This window comes from Larus michahellis, chromosome 15 (genome assembly GCF_964199755.1).
Source record: "Larus michahellis chromosome 15, bLarMic1.1, whole genome shotgun sequence".
Lineage (NCBI taxonomy): Eukaryota > Metazoa > Chordata > Aves > Charadriiformes > Laridae > Larus > Larus michahellis.
The window spans coordinates 2,342,101-2,362,814 of record NC_133910.1 but is presented as its reverse complement, the minus strand read 5'-3'; the positions used below and the strand labels follow the sequence as shown (position 1 = coordinate 2,362,814).

At 49.0% G+C, this 20,714-nt stretch overlaps 1 protein-coding gene across 2 annotated transcripts in view; it reads left to right on the top strand.

The window, feature by feature from the left end:
* The window catches only part of ZNF618 (zinc finger protein 618), a 163,549-nt gene extending 151,899 nt beyond the window's left edge, over positions 1-11,650 (top strand). For both annotated transcript variants that reach the window (XM_074608347.1, XM_074608346.1), the window contains 3 exons: positions 3,410-3,487; positions 8,755-8,856; positions 9,998-11,650. In XM_074608347.1, the coding sequence (XP_074464448.1) occupies positions 3,410-3,487; positions 8,755-8,856; positions 9,998-11,511 (1,694 nt within the window). In that variant the 3' untranslated portion in view covers positions 11,512-11,650. The remainder of the gene's footprint in view (positions 1-3,409; positions 3,488-8,754; positions 8,857-9,997) is intronic.
* Positions 11,651-20,714: the final 9,064 nt, after the last annotated feature.

The window sequence follows — 20,714 nt, the reverse complement described above, 5'->3', positions numbered from 1 at the left end:
AGCAGAGAAGTTTTGACAACTTTTCCAGTTAACTGTACCTTTAAGTTGCAAGGAGAAGTCAAAGGGAGGGGGAATTCATTCACTGTGTGAACCAGCCCAGATGAGCAGTTCGTTTCCAGCGGTGGCTTTTGCCTGGTTTCAGGTAGAGATTGCCTCTTTCTTCTCTCCGCTGTCCAGATCCCTCTCCCTCTTCTAGCACTGACACATCCCACCCTCCTGCCACCAGCCTGACTGTTCCCAGCTCTCTGCGCCGTGGAGCAAAAGGGAATCTGAGAAGTATGAGGGTTGAGAACGCCCTGGGAAATAAAGCGAATTCTGTCATTCCCACTGGGATTCTGCATGTTCTCCCAAGCATCCCTTCCCTCTTTCCTGGGAAAGAATTTTGAATTGTTGGATGAATTTAAATTTTATCCCTGGTGTTTAACTGGATTCGTTTTGTTTGTGGCAAACTGTAGATTTCTATGACTTTTTGTCTCAAAAGTATTTAGAAAATGTTTTGGCGTTTTCAGAATGTGAAATCAGTTTTTGAAAGGAGACAATGGTTTTGTTTCCAGAGGTGGATGTTTCTGTGGTAGAACAGAAGGCGACGCTTTTGGAAATGGGATGAAAATCAACAAGGTATTTTCTGAGAAGAATCAGAAATGAGAGACCTTTCAGAGTCACTGAGTGCACAGTATGCTGCTGAGGCAGAGGGAGGAACTTGAGATGAACTGTGGAGACCTTGGTGGTCACTGCATGATGGATGGAGATGGGAAGGACACAGAAAAGACTGGTCAGCAGTGGAGTCAGGCAAGGGGAGAGCTAGAAGAAAGACAACACAGGTTTATGGTGATAAAATAGCTGAGAATATAACAGGAGGAAGGTAAAGCAGCTCAGTGAGACAAAATAAGCTGAGAAGGAAATAAGAGGATGTAGTGAAACAAGAGAGAAAATGAAGGTGAGAAATGTGGTGCTTGGAGGGTGCTGGGTGTACGTGGGTGATTTGCTTCCCAGTGAGGCTCCCTGTAACTGAGCTTAGGGGAAGAATTGTTCTGGTGGCCACTCGGAAACCTGCTTCTAGGGGAGCTGTGGAGTTCGTGGACTTGTCTGGGAGCAGAGGAGAGTCCTTGGACTGCAGCAGTGAAGGATGGATTGCTCCGCCACTGTTGTCTCTGGTCAAGGTTACTACAGGCAGAGATGGCAGAAGGGAATGCATGTGCATGCTCATGGTGAAACAGCACATGGAAACCTGGAAGTGTCCCAGAGAACCATGGTGTGGCACCTCTACATTTCAGACTTTCTGAAGCACCCGAGGTGTACGGGACTTTCTGTTCTCCCAGCTCTTGTTGTAGGGGAAGGGTCTCCAGCAAAGCAATGGGGCAAAGAACGGAGGTGGTGGCTTTGTTGGCTGCCCTGGCTGCAGCACTGCAGCTCTTCTGACCCTGCCAGGAACCTGTCAGCAGCCTTCAGCAGGCTCTTTGAAGTGAGACTTCTTTCATTAAATTAATCAAATGTTAATTTTGACACTTGAAGCGGGGGAGTCAACCCACTTAGTTTGAGACGTTTCCATCCGAGCAGCCCAGGCTCCATAAGCAGCAGAGGCAAGTAGGTGCATCTGTAACACAAGTCATCTGACATTGAAATATGTATCTAAGGGGGATGGTTTGCACACATGTGGGGTCGTCTCCTCTCTGATAATTATAAAAGAAGTCTAAACAATGAGATTACGTTGTACCTCTTGTGGCATTTTACCACAACTGACTATTTCATGACTGATGATTTCAGCAGAAACAGCCTAATTCCCCTGTCCTGAAATTCCTAAGGGTGACGCTCAGCTGCCAAAGTCTTCCCTTTTTCTCACAAGCACAGTTACTTAAGTACAGCATTTACAAACTTCCTCACTCCAGCACAACACAGGAGTAGCATCACCAGAAAATACAGTAAGGTAAATAAAGCATTGAGCACAGCTCCTCCAGGTGGGGCTGGCTCCATCGTTTCAGAGGGCTGTAGGTTCTGGGAAGGGCACAGCAGGGTGTTTAACCTTCGGCATAGAAGTCTAGCGTATACAAACCGTTCCTGGTCTCTTTTATGTTTTTTCCTCACAGCCTTCTGTAGCCTTCTGATGAATTCTGGGGTTTGCTACCTGAGATAGACTTCTTGCAGATTATAGCCGAGTCAGGCTTGTGCTTTCCTGTGTTTTGGTTCTTCCGTCCTGGATGCTGGTGCTTTTGCTTATTCATTGATACAGAATATGTTTTTCCCTTCGAACATAGATACAGATTTCTGGTGTGTATATAGACCTTGCTCTGTGTGCGTGCCAGGCATTCAGATGCAAAGTTGTGTATATGCCAAACGCTTGCGTTCGTCCATTCTGCTGTTAGGAAAGAGAATGCCACAGTCTCGGTGGTGGCAGTGTGCTGGTCTGTCTGGAGGTACAGAACCGAGCTGCAATGTTAACATAGTTCAGCCACTGTAGTTGGATATTACATCTGTCAACTAATGCGCTCAACTAAATCTGTTTAAACGAGCAACTGCAAACATTTGCTATTAGGTTAATTCAGTGGAAAAAATGCACCTTCAACATACTTGTTAGAACAGAACGAAACGTGTCTTTCGGCTCACGAGGGAGCTCTGCGCCCAGCTCTTTCCTGACTCCGGCTCATCCATATTACTCTGGCAACACAGCTCTCCTGCTCTGCTCTCGGCCTTCTGGCACAGCTCTGATTCCTGTGCTTCTTCCCCTCCGCCTCTGCTTACCCCGGCGACTTGCTGCCGCCGAGCCCAGTGGCACCCACCATTCCCCAGTCTTGCTGCACTTGTTGACAGCCACAAAAGCCCCCACACTGAGCTCCCCCGTGGCACTTCTCCATGCCCCAGCTTCTGAGCAACAGGATTTTTCACAACCTGGTGCTCGTCTTACTGAGGAAAGGCAGCAGAGACTGCAATTTGTCAGAACTGGATATAAAATGAATTCACCGTGCTTTACTTTCCAGGCTTAAAAAGAACAAGAGCATGCTTAAAACAGCCTGCAACAGGCAGGAGCTGGCAAACCCCAGTCAGTGTGCAGCCTCGCAAATCTTTGTGCAGCTTCACTGAGATCCTCCACCCACACACCCCGCAGGTGCTTTACTTTAGTGCCCGAGCTGTCCCTCTGCCATCCCGGGCCTTCTCGTGGCAGTAAAGTGAAGTACGTGGAAAAACGCCTGACCCCAGCCCAGGAAGCAGTGACGTGCCCCAGCGCTTTCCCGGATCCCAGCCCGAGCCCTGCGGGTTCGGTTCTCGGGAGCCGCTGTGACGTGCACACGTGGGCTGAGGGGACAAGGGCCGGGCCCTAAGGCGCTGCCCCGCTACTGTACAAACTGAAGTATGCACGTGTGCTGCTTCCCTGCATACTCTGTATAATTCTTCTGAACTGATTTCTCCCAAACAGAGCCTTACACCTGTGGAGCTTGTGGAATCCAGTTCCAGTTTTATAACAATCTCCTGGAGCACATGCAGTCCCATGCAGGTAAGCTGGGCACTTCGACTCGCTTAAAGCGGAGAATTAAATTCTGCGCTGATGCCTGACGTTGACCCCGTTGTGTGTCAATAGAGCTTTTTGTGCTCACGGTTTCCAAAGCCCCAGTAATTTCACCTGCAGCAAAACAGATACTCAAAGGCTGGAGCACACAGCAGCGGCTGCAGCAATGCGAGCCTCAGCTGTGTCCCAAATAGCGCTCCTTGCCCTAGGAAGGGAGGAAACGTGCCGTGCACAGAGCACGTCGAGCTCCTCATTCCCTTTATCCAGAGTAATCTAGGGAATGCTCATTGCGTAAGCATTAATGGGTCGCTCCTACAGCAGATGGAATCCCTCCTGCAGGAAGGGGAGTTCTCGCTGAAGCCGAGGAAGCAGCAGTGCTTGCAGGGCAGCAGGGCCTTCGCCCACACGGGTCTTTTTCTGTGCTCCTGTCTCCTGGAGTTCTGCAGAGGACTGAAATGTGTTCTCAGGAGAAGAATTCGCTATTTCAGCAGTTCTGTTCGTTTCCTTCTCAGCTCTCTTCAAAAGAAAACTCTGAGGAGTGGCTCTACTACTTTGTTTCTCAGCCATTTTTTTGGTCTTCTATCTCAATACATAAAAGACAATTCTAAAATTTCAAAGCCAAAGTTGTTTCAAAGGCACCGTTCAGAATATTAAAACAAGTAAAAACAGGATTTTTTTTTACATTGGCAGAATTTTTTTCTTTTTTTCCTCTTGAATGAAAATTCAAGTGAGTTAACACAGGTTTACAAATTAACTCGCCTTTGACAGACCTGTGTTCTCCGACAGACGGCGGCTCTGTGGAGATACACGTTCAGTATCCGCATTTGCCCTCACTTTACAGGTAAGACCTGAGCTGAGTGGCACGGAAGGACAAGTGGCTTGAGGAAAAGCGTAGTTTCTAGTCTTTAACAGTGCAATTCTTATCAAAGTTCTTACCTTGTTCTGTGTTTCAATTTTGGTCCTAATTTTAATGAGTGTCCCTTGAGTTCTGCGTGGTTCCTCGGTTCCAGTCCAGTTCTTAGTGGTGAATCTTAGTGTAGGCTTTGCGTGTTGTTCAGCAGCTGCTTTATTTATCATCTTTGTAATGTTACGAAGAGACATTTAGGGTGATTTGGTATGAGATGGTATGAGTTTTGTGGATGTTATTCTCTGTTAGAGTGTAAGCTGGTTAATGTGGAGTAAGTGGACTTCACGGCACTCCGAGGAGCGGTGCAGCTCCGCTGGGGGCAGCAGCTGCTGTCACTCCGCGGTGTTGGGGCCTGTTCTTGCTGTCTGTCGATGGCGGTTTCTGCTTCCCTCCAAGCCACGTCCCGACCATCCTGTTCCTTCTTCTGGTCTCTCGTGCTGAAATGCAGCATTTTGAGTTACAGCTCTTGGTGACGCTGAGTAGAGGAGCTGCAAAGGAGGGCCCAAGGCTAAGGTGTCAGAGGAGGGGAATGGCAATTCACTGGCACGATGTGAGCTGTTGAAAATTTTAAGCTAGTGCTGTCTGCAGCTTCTTCCTTCTCTCTTCTTTACAAATGACCCGTGGCCTCTGGGCTTGTTCACCTGAGTTACTTTGGACACAGAACAGGGCTGGAGGGAGCAGGTATCTGTGATCCAACTCATGTAATGTCAGCAGAGATACATTAAAGGGTAAGTCCGCTCTCCCCAGTTAAGGATTACTCCTGTTAAACTCTATTTTCTCATCTCTCCCTGCTGTTTCTAAGTCCCTGTCTTCTGCTTGGCTGCCTCTTCCCGAATGTCTCACGCATAGGACTGTGTCCAGGATCACCTCTGCTGGAATTAGAGAGTATTTCATGAGTAACCTTGACTTTGAGTTTTAAGGCTACTAAGTTTTGTCCCTGCTTATGTTGGAACTGTGAATGAAGCAGTAAAAAAAAACAAAACACAAAAGTAATCCGTAGTTATCCAAGTTTACTTGGAAACTCAACTTTGTTAAGGTACAAGTGACGGTGACAGCAAGCTTGTCCAAGTCTTCTTTGAATGCGTTCTCCAGGTGTCACCGAGGCTGCCCCAAAGCTGTGGCCTCTCTTTGCGTGGCACTTGCCACTCCTTTCCTTGTGCCTCTTCCTCTGGAGGGAGCAGCAGCCGTTCCTCCAGATGTGTGCAGCTGGGGGCGAGCGGCACGGTATTTGCTGCTGTGGGGTGAGGGCAAAACAAAATGCAGAGGTGTGAAAGCTACAGCCAGCGTCGGTGGGTGTCCGCTTCTGGATGTTGTGCTTCAGCAGAGCGGCTGCGGAGATTACACAGGGCTTGCAGTTGCCCTCGTCACAGTTTGTTGCCTGTCAGAGCTTGGGAATTTCCATATCCAAGAAAGCAGCATTGGCACAACATCTCCGAAGTCTGAGAGTGCAGAGACCCTTGCGGTAGTCAGCAGGACTGGTGACATGGGATCCACATACCGAGGGCACTGGCATAGTAGCGGTTTATACCAGTCCATATGCCTGGCTCAAGGAACGTTTCACTATGGGGATGCAGAGATACAAGAAGCCCATATGGGTTAAATACACCCTCAGTTAATGTGTTCAGGGGTCCAGTTTGGCTTATCAGGTCTGATGCAAGGAGCAAATCTCTTCCAACTAAACATGGTGCATGCACTGAGCCCCTCTCGCGAGTGACTGAGGACAGAGAACGTGCTCCTGGCCTCAAGGAGCAAAAGCAGGGACATACTGGCTCTTGAGTCATTCAGAGGGCTGAGCCTGTAGGCTAGAAGGTAGTGAGGTGAGATTATAGCTCCATAAAGCAGCTACACAATGAGAAGAAGCAATTAGAATGTAAATTGGATGCTGAGAGGCCGAAACAGAACGGCAGAACACCAGGCAAAGGAATTTGTTCTGTAATTACACTGTACGATATACAGCTTTGACTCCCTTTAGAGTACTTTGTTCAGGTCGAGTGCTACCATATAATGCCCTTCTTACAATCTAGAGCTGAAAAAATGAAAGGACGACTAGGCTGAACCTGGATTAAAGGATTGGAGGCGTGAAGAGGAGTTAAAGAACCATGATCTGTGTAGTTCACAGACTGCCTGATAAGGAAGGTGAGGCTGAAATGCACAAATCTCATTAATGCCATATTGGACGCTGGCAGATATTTGTACATAATAAATCCCCTATTATTATGAAGTAAAGTGTTGGGGGGAGGAAAAATAGAGAGTTTCTCCTGCGCCACACGCCTCACCAAGACAGGGAAGGCCTGAACCATGAACAAAGTTAGTAGGCAACATCCAGCATTTTCCTTTGCCTGCCCACAGATGTTTGGAGTTGAGGACGCTGGTGGCGTTAGCTCAAGAGCAGTTAGTCTGGGCAAATGCTGGGGGAAAAGTGATGTGTTATATCTGATATCTGGCATTCACTGGAGCACCTCCTGCTCTTCCCATCTCTTCCACACCTGCAAAGACCGACATCTGACCACAGTCCTGAGCACGGCAATGCCACCAAGTACCAGCCCCAACCAGTGAATTCCCTGGGCACATACTTGAGCCAGTCCCAGTCTACCCTGGTTCTGCCATATCCTGGATTACTCTGAGGTATTGATCCGGTCTGTGGCCAGTGCAGTGCCCCCACCTAATAATAATAACTGTGCGGTCCATGGCTGTTCATCAGCAAGGTTTGAGGTTTGTGGATGCCCCAGCAGTTAACATCCAGTGCTCCTTAAATTCGAGAGGACTTGCTTGTAAGGAAGAGAGCGCTGAAGTTTCATCACATCGTTGCTTGTCTCTAGATCCTTGCTGGTCTCCCTTCTCTCCCAGGTCATGGCCGCTCCTGAAGGAGAGCAACTTTGCCCCCTCCTGCTTGTTCTGATGGGCAGCCCACTGCTCTGCCCAGCACCGGATCAACCCGGGCTGCAGAGCAAAGCGCCTGTGTGTGCCTTCAGAAGGCATTCCTCTAATTGGTGCTCTGCTGGCTGGTGCGCTGGGGCAGGATTCATTTCGCTGCAGGCTGGTGTGCCTAGGCTATAGATATTGGCACCTGAGCTGGTCAGCTCGGACTCGCTTTATAATCAGTGGAGATGAAGTCGTTGACTCCAGGTGAGTTCAGAGCATGATGGATCTTATACTACAAGAGACATCTAGTTCTGCTTGGGTGACTGAATCGCACTCTTAAGCCTGTTTTGCACCACTGAGTGTAAAAGGAGCATCAGGGAGCCACTTTGAAGAGAGCGGTGTCTAATGGAGGTGTCCAAAATTAGGTGAGATGAGTCCAACTGTGATGAGTAAAGGACCTGCTTTGCCTTCTTTGGTTTTAATTCCATCCTTCTGTTCTGCCTGGTCATCAGTCTCTCCATCTTTCTCTTTCGTCTTCCACCTCTCTTCATTGTGCACTTTATTGTTGCTTCACAGCCTGTTTCAGAGCCCAGTTTCATACTGAAGCATACTAAGAACTAAAAAAATATCCTCTCGAGGGTGGGGAGAAGTTCTTGGGGCACAGGGGAAGAAAGAACATGGATACGATACAGAATTTACTCACCTTGACTGCATGTCCTTGAAAGATCCCATTGGATTGACAGCCAAAGTACTTAGCCCAGTTACATATAGAGAAGTGGGAGCACGAACACAAAGGCCCCTAGGGCCGCGGGTATCTGCAGCGATAGGAAGGAGCAATCTCTGATCACACTCCAGAAACATGGGTTTTTTTTCTTTTTGTTTCCAGTCGGACGCAGCAGCGGGCAGCCCAAGAGGCGATTGGCCCTCTATCTACAGTGGGAGGAAGCCACATATGAAGATTATAAAAAGATCCTTAGATACAGAGGAGCCGAGCATAGATTGGAAAACAAATTATTTAACAGTAAAGAAAAGGGAAGCCACCTGCAGTACAGAAAGAGGCAGTAAAACAAAAGAAGGATAAATGTTTGTTACGCCTCCTTTCATTTCGAAAGCAAGCAAATTGCACGAGTCAGGCTGCACGAGGAACATGTATTCCTCCTGGTGCGCAGCGTGAGTTGACTGGGAGACATTTCTCAAGGTGTGCTGATGGCGCCAATGGCACCGATGCACAGAAAAAGCCGCTGGCGTTTCAGCCACGTTCTGGGAGGTGATGGGTTGCAAGTCCAAAGACACTTTTCAGGGTTTCTGAGAGTACTTTGCCATCTCACTGAAAACTGATTAAAGGCTACAGAGAATGTAGTATGCTGTTCCAGAAATTAAGGGAACCATAAGTAAATGCTGAGCAGATGGGTACTGTCTCCCCTTCTTTGTGCTTTAAGCATTATTATCTTGTGCTTCTAACAGCTCCCTGTCTCTCGCCCCACAGCTGACAACGAGAACAATATTGCCTCTAGCCAGCCCAGATCGCCTCTAGCTGTCGTTGAAGAAAAGTGGAAACCGCAGCTCCAAAGAAATAACGCCAACAATAGTACGTAATTTGCCTTTCTGTCCCGGGCTTACCTGTCCGCTTTGAACAAGTGACTGTCAGAGTGGGTGCAGCAGTGATGGGCAATGCACAAGGCCCCTCTCCTCACCTGACTGCTCTTGATTTCGTCCGTAATTCCTGTCCTGCCCTGCAGAGCAGAGCACCCATTCCCATTACAGGAGCGCTCGTGTGCAAAAAGTACTGGGAACCCTGGGGAAGCGGTAGGAAAGGTTTGTAAGGAAGATGCATTTGGGAACTCCCAGAAAAAGTTAACTTCTGATCTAACGTCAGACTTCCTGGCCTGGGGTTAAAAAATTAATCTAGTCATCGTGGTGGGACATAGGCATAACCTGTCACTCGCTGTGCTGACAGGCAGCCGGCGTCTGGCTTTATCCCCAGCTCGTCCTGAGAGCTTGCGCTTCACCACGGGAAAAGGTAAAACACAGCCCCGTGGGAAATGGGTTCTGAAGCACTTGAGCCTGAGCAGCCTGGGGGAAGGGTGATAGAAAAACATGGTGCTTTTATGTTCTGCTCTGGCCAGAAATGAGATTCACGTTGCCCAGAATCGGCCACACAAAGTGGGGTTGCTGGATTTCAGAGGAAGAAATGGAAACTCGGGCTTCAGCAGTGTTTGAGGTGGCGGAGGGAGTTATATGCTTCACTGAAGCAACTCCTCTTAAAATAACTGTCTCAAAGAAAAGGCTCAAGTCAAAAAAAGGAAAGATGTCCAGATTTCCAGCTGGGCTAAGCTGTGACCACCAGCCCATAGACGTGGATAGCAAACAGCACATGTGATTACAACTTACCTGGGAGGTTCCTCAGTGAACACCGCAGAGATGCCATTGGGTAAGGCACTGGATCGTGAGTAGAAAGTGTGCGCGCTGCCTCAGTCCCCGCACCAGGGAAAGCACACAGATAAGCTCTTCGCTGCTCTAAGCAAGAGCAAGGCCTGTCCCTGGAGGTTTCTCTGTCCATAAACCCTTGGGGGAAGAAATCCAGGGTTGGAGATGTCTCTGCCATCATCTGGGCATGTTCCACCTCTTTAAGTCTCTCTCAGAATTGTTTTGTGACTTCCTCCCCTCTCCCATTGCAGAGGAGCAATTCTCATCTGGTGCTTTCTCTCCCTCCTTGTATCTCACTGCAGCATCCGCGAGCGGTTCGGTAGGGAACAGCGCGATCCCAGAGAAGGAGCGGCAGAACATTGCCGAGAGGCTCCTGAGGGTGATGTGCACTGACCTTGGGGCTCTGAGCGTGGTGAGTGGGAAGGAATTCATCAAGCTAGCGCAGACCCTGGTGGATAGCGGAGCTCGCTATGGTGCCTTCTCTGTCACCGAAATCCTTGGCAATTTCAACACACTGGCTCTGAAGCATTTGCCTCGGATGTACAACCAAGTGAAGGTGAAAGTCACCTGCGCCCTGGGCAGCAACGCATGCCTTGGCATCGGTGTCACTTGCCACTCGCAGAGCATCGGCCCCGATTCTTGCTACATCCTGACGGCTTATCAGGTGGAAGGCAACCACATCAAGAGTTACGTCCTGGGAATTAAGGGCGTAGACATTCGAGATAATGGTGATTTTATCCACCACTGGGTACAAAACGTGCTCTCGGAGTTTGTGATGTCGGAGATCAGGACGGTGTACGTCACGGACTGCAAAGTCAACTCCTCTGCGTTCTCCAAGGCAGGCATGTGCTTGCGTTGTTCGGCCTGTGCCTTGAACTCAGTAGTGCAGAGTGTGCTGAATAAGCGAACACTACAGGCTCGCAATATGCACGAAGTGATCGAGCTCCTGAATGTCTGTGAAGATCTGGCAGGATCCACAGGCCTCTCGAAGGAGACCTTTGGCTCCCTGGAAGAGACCTCTCCCCCACCCTGCTGGAACTCGGTCACCGACTCCCTCCTGCTCGTCCACGAGCGCTACGAGCAGATCTGCGAGTTCTACAGCAGGGCCAAGAAGATGAACCTCATCCAAAACCTGAACAAACACCTGCTCAGCAACCTGGCAGCCATTTTGGCTCCGGTGAAACAGGCGGTGATCGAGCTGAGCAACGAGAGCCGGCCCACCTTGCAGCTGGTACTGCCCACCTACGTCAAACTGGAGAAACTGTTCACTTCCAAAGCTAACGATGCTGGCGTAGTCAGCAAACTCTGCCACCTCTTCTTGGAGGCGCTGAAGGAGAACTTCAAAGTCCATTCGGCACACAAGGTAGCCATGATCTTAGACCCTCAGCAGAAGCTGCGGCCCGTCCCACCGTACCAGCACGAAGAGATCATTGGCAAGGTCTGTGAGTTGATCAATGAGGTGAAGGAGTCCTGGGCAGAAGAAACAGAATTTGAACCTTCAACCAAGAAGCCTCGGGCAGCAGGGGAAGCCACAGCAGCTCAGGAAGAAGATTGGTTCGGGAAAAATGAAGTCTATGATTATTTGCAAGAACCTCTCTTCCAGGCCACCCCTGACCTGTTTCAGTACTGGTCGTGTGTTACCCAAAAGCATACAAAACTAGCCAAGCTAGCCTTTTGGCTCTTAGCAGTGCCTGCTGTTGGTGCCAGAAGCGAATGTGTAAATATGTGTGAGCAGGCTCTCTTAATCAAAAGGAGACGGCTACTCAGTCCAGAAGACATGAACAAACTCATGTTTTTGAAGTCCAACATGCTTTAAGACTGTCTTTTAATTAAAACAAAACTTTAAAACACTGTTCCAAACAAAGAAAAAGAATTTTAAGTTCTAAACACTGTGGACCTCATTATGAATGCCCCTGGAAACCAAGTGCTTTTTTATATATATATAAAAATATAAATATATATAAAATTAAGTTTGAAAGGAAAGCCGAGCACGTGAGAGAGACAGCCCTCTGCCAGGAACGTGCTCCTTTCCATAGATAGTGTGTGGACTTGACAGACTTTCTAATGTTTTCAAGTGGGCAGACCAATGGGAGGCTGATGTTCTAAAGTCTTCAGGCAGCTGAGATCTAAAGTGACTTGAAGTTTCTTTTGTTTCTCCTCCACCCCACCTTTCCTCTTGTCCCCTGGGCCATCTTGCCATGGATAATCAGACTACATTGAACAGACCAGTTCTGCACTGGACTTTGCTCCTTTGAATAACTGTACACCTTGAGGGCATTTGTCTGCAGCCTTCTTGACATACAGTGCATGTTATCAGGGCAGCTGTTTTATGAACACCGGTATCTTTAGAAATCAGGAAGGGAGACTTTAAGGGTTGTTTTTAATTTTATTTTTAACTTTTTTCATAGACGGTTTTCGCAAAAAAACCGAAAGTTACTCTGCTATCTCCACTCCCAGTTTTGAGTTAAAACGCGTTAGCTAGTGCTTATAAGCTTGATTTAAAACTAAGAGAAATGGTTCATGGCAGAAAATGTCTGTGTTACGTTTCTTGGATATTTTTTTTTACAGCATAACTTCTTTTCTGAATTCCCAGTGTTAATTAGCTTCTCTGTGAACTCTGTACATCAGGGGTCCTCAAACTTGTTCTAGAGTAGCCCGTTCGCAATTAAATAATATCCTTATGGGAACCACAGCAGTTGCTCATACGCTAGAAACCAGGAAAAGCAAGCACGCGGTGACAGCACAGATGCCTGTGGGCCACCAGCAAGCTTGCCGGGGTCTGCCAGCTGCCATTGAGAACCCTTGTACCTCAACTTTTTGTAGACCTTCTCAGTACCCACACTCAAAGTAACCTTCGCAAGGCCAAGGACAAACCAAGGTGTATGATTTTTCAGGGGAACAAAGATCATCAGTTTTGTCAAACTGGGGTTTGAAGGAAGCTTAGAGAAGTGCATGGGCTCAAAGATCCTTCTGAATGTAAGTGCTCCTGATTGAGTGCAAAGAATATCTTCCCATTTTGTTTGGAATGGTTTCCTCTAGTAGCACGAATGTCTTTTTAATACCTACAGTGCATTACACTACTTGTTATGTTGCTGAATCATTCTGGCTAGGAAGGCCGCGGGCCCTTAAACGTTCACACTTACCGACTCACCCCAAATGCAATTAGAGATCATCATAATGCAAAAACATCTCAGTCGCTCTGCTGTCCACCGAGGCCGGTGCTCCGCTGTGTCCCGTGCCTGTAGGCACAGTTCCTGGGCTGCTGGACGAGATCTCCGCAGGCTGTCAGGTTTGGTGCCTCTTGGACAATTCCCATCTTCTGGTGCCAAACTGTAAATTTTTCATCACTGGGACTTGTATCCCGGAGGCAAATTGAAGCAAATTCTTATTTTTGGAGTAGTTTCTCCTGCTTCCAGTAGCGTGCTCTGGAGCTGCGGTCACAGCGGCAGCAGAGCAGCGTCGGCGGTTCGGGAGGATGGACGCGCTGGGCCCCGAGCAGGCAGGCTGGGGGCTGGAGCCCTTCCGCGGCGCAGGGGTGGGTTCTGGTTGCTGACAATGCGGTGGTGAGACTGGGGACCCTCTGTGAAGTGCTGCTGTTGAACAGATGTTAAACCAAATCCCGCCTGCCCGTCTCTGGTTGTAATAGAAGTTGCAAGTCCCAAGACGTGAGAAATGGCAAACCCAATCTCTCAGGCTTCGTGAGCAGATGCCTTGAACCTGGCAGGCACCAACTGGCAGCGTCACTGCCAGGGGGCTCAGACAGGGAACGGTTTGCGTGGCAGAGACCTTCCCTAGGTCAAGGTCGCTGAGGGTGGCTCTTTGCACCCAGCTCTCTTGCCCCTTTCAGCCTGGAAGCAGGATCTGCTGTTAGGCCTGAGTGTAGCATTTGGGTTGACCTCTCGGCACTGTGACCGGCATCAGGGCAAAACTACTCGTCTCCTAAATGTAAGTTTTGCGTATGGATATCTTAAAAGACACAGTCTGCAACGCCCCTGACAGCTGCAGGGGGAGCAGCACTTGAAGATGCGCTGCCGAGGCAGAGGCGCTTGGAGATCTGATTTCTCTGGCAGTGGTTTTTGCAAACGGAGGTGTTGGTTGTAGGGCCAACTTTTCTTCCTGCCGGTTTTATTTTCTCCCGTACAAATTCTGCCCGCCCAGCCACCTCTTGCGCCCACGGTACCACATCTGTTTGCACTCGCAGTGCAGGAGAAGCCTGTAACAAACCATAACTAAGTCTCCAACTACAAAGCATTTGTGCTGTGCTGCTGTTCCCACTGAAAAGCACAAGGTGTCCTGCTGCAGGAAGACATGGCTGGAGGCTGAATCCAAAGCAAGGTTAGCTTCTGAGGCTGCAGAGTGTGTGCCCTGCAGCTCAGCTGTTGGGCAGAACTGGGGACAGGATTTGTAGTTCTTTCTTCTCGTGGCACCTTTTAGCTTGAGACCTGAGACCCTGAGAGCCAATCCCAGGCTCGTCGGTGCTCGGGCGAACGTGCAAAAACCTTTGCATTCCTTTGGAAAGAAAGCTCCAAACCCCAGCACTCCTTTGCTATGGGACAGGCTGATGATTTCTGTGGGATTTGACAACTCGGGCTCATTGTGTTGTCTGTCTGCAAGACATTAAGGGTGGGGAGTGGACGACGCAGAGTTAGCACAGGTTTAAATCCTTGGAATTGAGAATGAGGTAAAATTGCAGTCATTTGTGCAGTCATTTGATGCCCGGCCGTGCCCAGCAGAGAGCTGGACCGTGGCTGCACAGCCAGGACACGCAAACAGAAAGGCCGCAGCCACCATTAACTCCCAGCCCATCTCCCCTTCCCCTTTTCCCAGTGTGGTTTTGGCATCAGATCAAGAGCTTTCTTCCTGTGACGACCAAAGAGAGGGATTGAGGGGCCCTCTCCCCCGGCCGAGTAACTGTCAACTCCAAAGCAACTTTGGTTATAGTTGCACTAATGATGGATGTTAAGCAAACATGCAGCATTGTCTGCTAGATGAGATTCTCCCAAAGACTTAAAAACTCAACGTAGTAGCTGAAAAAGCAAAATAAAACCCAAAACCCTAAAATGGAGCAGTCTGTGAGAAGAGGAGCTGGTTGGCCAGCCGCCTTCTCCAGCGACTCAGTGGAAGAAGCCGCAGCTTTTCATGAGGCTTAATGTAGTCACAAGATGTTCTGCTCAGAGGAGCTGGTCGATGTTCTGCTCGTGGCGTGTCTGCTCACAGGCTGACTCGTCTGATGTACGTCGGCTTCATTAAAAGGAGGGAAGCACATCTGGAGCACACGTATTTACCCCGAATGCCAAACTTTTGCTCCTATTTCTCCTTACCTCTTCAAGACTTGGATTTGCATTCTAGGGAGCATAGATACTTTACCAAGGTGTGAATTTTGGAAGCTCTTCATTTGCCAGGTTACTCCAACCGAAACTATTCCGTGATTCGGTTCTGTGGTTGGCTCAGTGGTGTGGAGCAGCACTCGCGCTGTAAGGAACATTGTCCATCCTGGGGTGGGAGACCGGAGAGGAGAGGGTTTCTTAGTTTGGCCAGGGCTGTAATGAGGTTCTGCTCCATCGGAGCTAGGAGGAGAAGTCCTCAGAATTGGGATCATCCTCTGGTAGGTCACGTTGGGAATTTGCCTTCTGCTTGTTTGTTTCCTTTACTTGCACTTGAGAAATGTGGTGGGATACAAAAGTGGTGTATGTGTCCTCCAGGCTTTCATTAGTTTCTGCTGCTTACTCTGTGCCTGACCTCGCAGACTTCTCTTTCTGACTTCCCAGTTTGCTGTGAGAGGGGTTGTCATCTTCAGGTGGGGAGCAAGCACCAGCAGAAGATGAACTGTAAAGAGTGAAGGGCCTTCCAGTCCTGTCTGAACATCCTTGTTGCTAGAAAACGGAGAAAGCAGGGTACAAAGGCAGAGCTCTTCAAAAGAGAAGGTTGTTTCTGTGTGAGTACAACAGCCAGAGGGTCAGTGGAGAACATGGAGCCCAAATTTCTTTGCTGTGGCTGTCTCTTCTCCCATGTCTCTACTGGTGGCCAGTAGTTGTGTTCTGGCTTGCAAGGTGGGCTTGGTGTCTTGCGCCTGGGTCGGTTTCAGATGGAAGTAAACTTTTCTTTTTGTCAAAGCTCTATGTCTGTTCGAAGAAAACTGATTTGGTTGTATTTGAACTAGTGCAATCTGGAAAACTGTCTGTGAAAGCCGACTGCGGGCTCAGGTTTTGTCTAATTCAGTTGTCTGTTAATTGCTGGTTAAACCAGTTTAACTTTGGGATAAATTGGTTTAAGCATCCACATGAATGACCTGCACTGATTTAACTGCGCTTGCTGGGTGTTCTCCCCTGCTGATCGGAGGATACGTCCAGAAGCAGCTCAGGGAGTCACGACCCTCACGGGAATTTTGCAGATGAAGCTGTGGCAGATCAGGCTTAAAGCTCGGGAATGACTGAAAATAGAGGGGGGACGCTTCTGAAAATTGCTTGGGCTCTAAATTGTGGTGTCTGAGTTAATCCAGTGCGATGTCTCAGGTTGGTCGGCTCATTTTTCTCCAGCTGCTTGCAATAACCTGGAAGGTTTAGCGTGAGAAGAAATGGCGGCATAGGTTCATCCTGGGGGTTGAGTCCACTCAGCCTCGCCCCGTCTGAGGGACCGTTCCCACCTTCTGGGTCCCGCAGAAGGCGAGCCAGGACGTAGTGTTGCGCAGGAGCAGGGTGACTGAGACATGGTGCGACTCGGAGAACGCCGTGCGCGTTTCTAAACAGCACCAAGTTCCTATAAATCAAAAGACAGTAAGAGAGCGGGCAAAAAGTTACGGAAAGGCTGGGAGTGCTGCTTTGTCCTGAGGAAAGACCCAGATCTCTAATTGCATCTCTCTGGCCAACGGAGGTGGAGAGGAGCTCCTGTGAGCCGTCAGAGGGAGCACCCACAGGAGGGGACAAGGTATTCCCTATGGAATAATTAGGAGTAACGGGATGAAAATGAACATAAAGACACTAAAGGCAGATTCTGGGAAACCTTTTCAGGGAGGAGAAATCTGTTCATCTGGGAGGAGTCTGTTACGGGAATGTTTTTTGAGCCCTGTTGTTTGGAACAAGGCTGGACAGCCTCCGGGAGTCCACTCCGTACGGCACGGGGCTGCCTGGGACCTTGCTGAGAGCAAAGGGCCTGGCGGCAGAGGTGGGAAGTGATTCCTGCGTCTCGACTCCAGTCCTGCCTGATAGGTCCAGGGGGGTTCACAGAGCGTTTTCCTCTGCATCTTCCCAGTCACCGCAGCACCGAACCCTTCCCAAAGCTCCAGTACAGACATGAACCGGGTTTCCAAAGGAGGGAGGCAGTGACCGGCAGAAGGGGCAGAGGAGGAAACACCAGTTGAGGAGCGAATGTCTTGTCAACCCTTACGCTGCCAAGGTGAAAGAATCGGGGTGGGGGAGAGTATTAAATGTTCCGCTGCTTCTGCTGCGCATTTTCTGTGCTACGCCGTGATCTTGAATCCACGGCATCCATTGGGAACGCCCCGAAACATCGGCTGAGACTCAAGGTCCTGTGTCAGGTACTTCTGAAGATGGCGCCCCGTAGCAATAAGAACTCCCTTTTCACAGCGCCCGGGACCTGTCCCCGTGCCGCGGGTTATCATCTTCCTGGGGCTTCTGGAAATGTCACCGAACAAAACGAACGATGATGAAAATAGGGAGGGGTGAACCCAAGCACAGCTCCGAGCGGAATGCCTCCTCGGTGCTGTGGGGTAGTTTGCTTACGCTAGGCCAGAAATGGTAAACCAATGAGAGTGTATTGCCCTGAAATTTAATTTTATATAGTGAATGTTTGAGGGGTTTCTGTTGAAATTTGTTTTTTGTTTGGCTGGTTAGTTGGGTTTTTTACTGCTCCTCTTAAGAGTTTTAAAGCTTGACGGAAGAGTTTTGCTCACGTTAGACAGCGGCGCATCCAGTGGACGCGTTAGGCTCTAGTGATCCGTAGGCAGCTGGGTTGGAGTTATTTTTAGAATGGCTTCTGGGGTGAGCCACAGGAACGGCTCATTGATGCACAACATCAGCCGCTGACTGAAACGATTTTCCTCCTGCCCGTCGTTCCGGCGTCGTTGGCGGTGGGCAGCGCGGCCCGGTACCCGGCGGGTGGGCGGCGCAGCCTTGGCCGTGGGGGTGGTTTATGGTGGAGTCGATGAGTACAGGCACGTCAAACCCTTGCTTTTTACAACCAAAGTTCCTTAAAACGACACTTCCAGCCTCATCAGCTCGTTTGCAGTCTTCTGGGGGGGCCTTGTGGCGGTCTCGGCAATGTGCGTGGGTAGGATGGGGCTGGTTTTTTTCCAGCGGGCTGGGGGGTGGGAGGAGGGATTCTCTTTTTTTTTTTTTTCTTGCAATCCATGGAGAAGGACCTTTCCGCTCGAGGAAGGCGGCATGTGTTCTGGAAGGAACAACACTCTTAGGAGCTGTTTGCCACGGTCCCTTTAAAGTTATTGGGACTTCAAATTTTATATATTTTTCATTATTTAAAAGGAAAACTGATAACGGATGAACTGAAACATTCGTGACAGGTGGCTAGTGGAGGCCGTAAGGCCGGGCGGAACGCACGTCGTCCGGAGCGGGAGGACTCTGCTCCGCGCCGGAGCTAGAAAGTGTCATGCCGACAAACCAAACCATCGGGAAATCCTTGTTTGCAGCCAGTCTGAAAAGAGAAGCTGTTCCTCGTTCGTGTGTTCGTTTTTTTTTTTTTCGAAACCTCCTGTTGGGAGCTGAATTCTTGTCGTTTCATCGAGCAAACAATTAACGTTCTCCTTCCCCCCCCCGCCCTCCCTGCCCTCAGTGACTCCTGCGCGTTTCCTTCCTTTCTGTAGATGCAGATGTTCTAGGCAATACCACAGATGCACCTGCGCGTGTCTCTACCTGCGAGTGCAAGAATCTCATGTCATCTTAAAAAATACAAAAAAAAAAATATACAAAAAATATACAAAAAATATCTTTTTTAGGCCAGAGTTTTCTACAGGTATTAATGAATATTTTTCTTAATCCTTATAAGTTTTATGTGTTTAATATTTCTTAATACCGGTAGCATTAATTTATACTTTTGTAGCAACACAATATTTTTATAAACCGCCACCGCTGGCTTTGTCTTCATAATGGGGAAAAGTGCGGGCAGCTGGCCCCGCGCTGTACCATGTACTGTATTTAAAAGGTTATCTAATGTCACACTTGCTGTGTTAATAAACAAAACAAAACCTGTTTGAAGTCTCATGTATTGTTGGTGTGGATCGAATGACTCAATAGAGAGCAATATTGCACGGGGTTGAGTTGCTGATTTTCATTGTGATATACGAACGCTTGAGGCCAACTCAAGTTCTTCTGATTTTTTTTTTTTTTTTCCTTTTTAGGATTTTGGTTTTGGTTTGGTTTGTTTTGTTCTTTTTTTTTTTTTTTTTTTTTTTTACAGCTAAATAAATTCAGTGCTGTTTGAAACTTAGACTGACGTCAAATGAAAAGGATTATTAAAGAAAAAAAAATAAAAATCAAGGTGTTTAAATGTTGCTGTTTTTAACGAGTCTGTTGCTGTCTGAATGGAAATATTCCACGAGAGAAGAGGAATAGTTCCACTTAGCTTCCAAACGAGCTGAGCGCTCCAGGCCAGAGCTCGGTCATTTGGAGATATCTTAGAGACATGTTTCTGCAACATTCTTTTCAGAGTTGATGCCAAGGCAGAAGACAAACTGTAACTGTAAGAAAGCATCCGTTGCTTGAGGATTTTCATGTCAGTGTTGTATTTATGGTTTTACAATAAAACAACCTTTAGGAAAAAAAAAAAAAGTGTCTGGGGTTTTCTATTTTTCAAGCACATGAAGGGACGTCGCCGAGCGCTGGGTGTCTTGTGAGGAGGGGAAACGTCACCTAAATCTCAGCAGCGGTCCTCTTTGATGGACCTCATCAGCTGTAGAACTCCGTAGTGGGCTTCTCCCCGCACCCCTCCTGCGCCCAGAGCTCGCTGGAGCCTTTTCCAGAGCACCTTCTGTCTCACGCCTGGTTGCCGGCGCAGTGAACCTGCTCCTCCCGCCAGTGAGATGTTTCTGTGTAGCGGAAGGAACCGAGAGTGGCTGGAGGGGCTGCTCGGCACGTTGTAACGCAGCGTTTGGATTCACAGCCCTGGGACGGGTTCAGCTCAGCTGGTTTTTATGCTGCCGCGGCGGTGCGAGCTGCCGCTGGGCACCGTAGTCCCGACTCACAGGGAGCATGTTGAAGCTCCGCGGTCAGAGATTCCGCGCTTGTATCAGCAGATCCACCCGCCAGCTTGCTTTCGCCCCAGGAGAAAAGAGCATTCGGGCACTGGGCAGGTTCACTGCACGAGTCAAGGCCCTTGACGGCTGTTCATAACCGTAACCAGAGTAGGAGAGGGCACGGAAAGTCTTTGGAGGCTGTGTCAGTCGGGACCCGCGTCAGCGACTCTCCGGGTCGGGAGGACATGGGGAGGGGGGGGGAGCGCTGGCTGTTCCGCGTGCAGGGACGCAGCTGTGCCAATGTTCTCTGGAGCTCCCAGAGCCACCTCCTGACGGACCAGAAACCGCCGGGGAATGGTCCCAGGTGGAACAAGTGCATGGAGCAGGGTTCAGAGGAGGAGGCCAGGCCTGCCGCTGGAAAACCCAAGGTACGTTGTCCATCACCCTTCAGGTGTCCTTTTCTTGACCGGCTTTGCCATCCTTTGGGGTTCTCTAACTGTGCACCCACCCCCCAAAAAAACCATTGCTTGAGGATTAGGAAGTTTGTAGTGAATTTGTTAGTTGGGAAAAAACAAAACCCAGAGACGCGGAATGGCGATAGTTCTGGCAATGGGATAGACTCTCCTGGGTAGCGGTCACGCGTGACGAAAAGCCACAATAATAAATAAAACTATCAGAATATATTAGTAAGAACAGCTGGAGCTTTGCAACAGACTTGATGTGAGAGTGATTTCAGTAAACAACAAGGTTAGGTGTCCTCACGTCCTAACCAGATGGGAGTTAGGATTTGTTTGGAAAATCTAAACATATAAAGT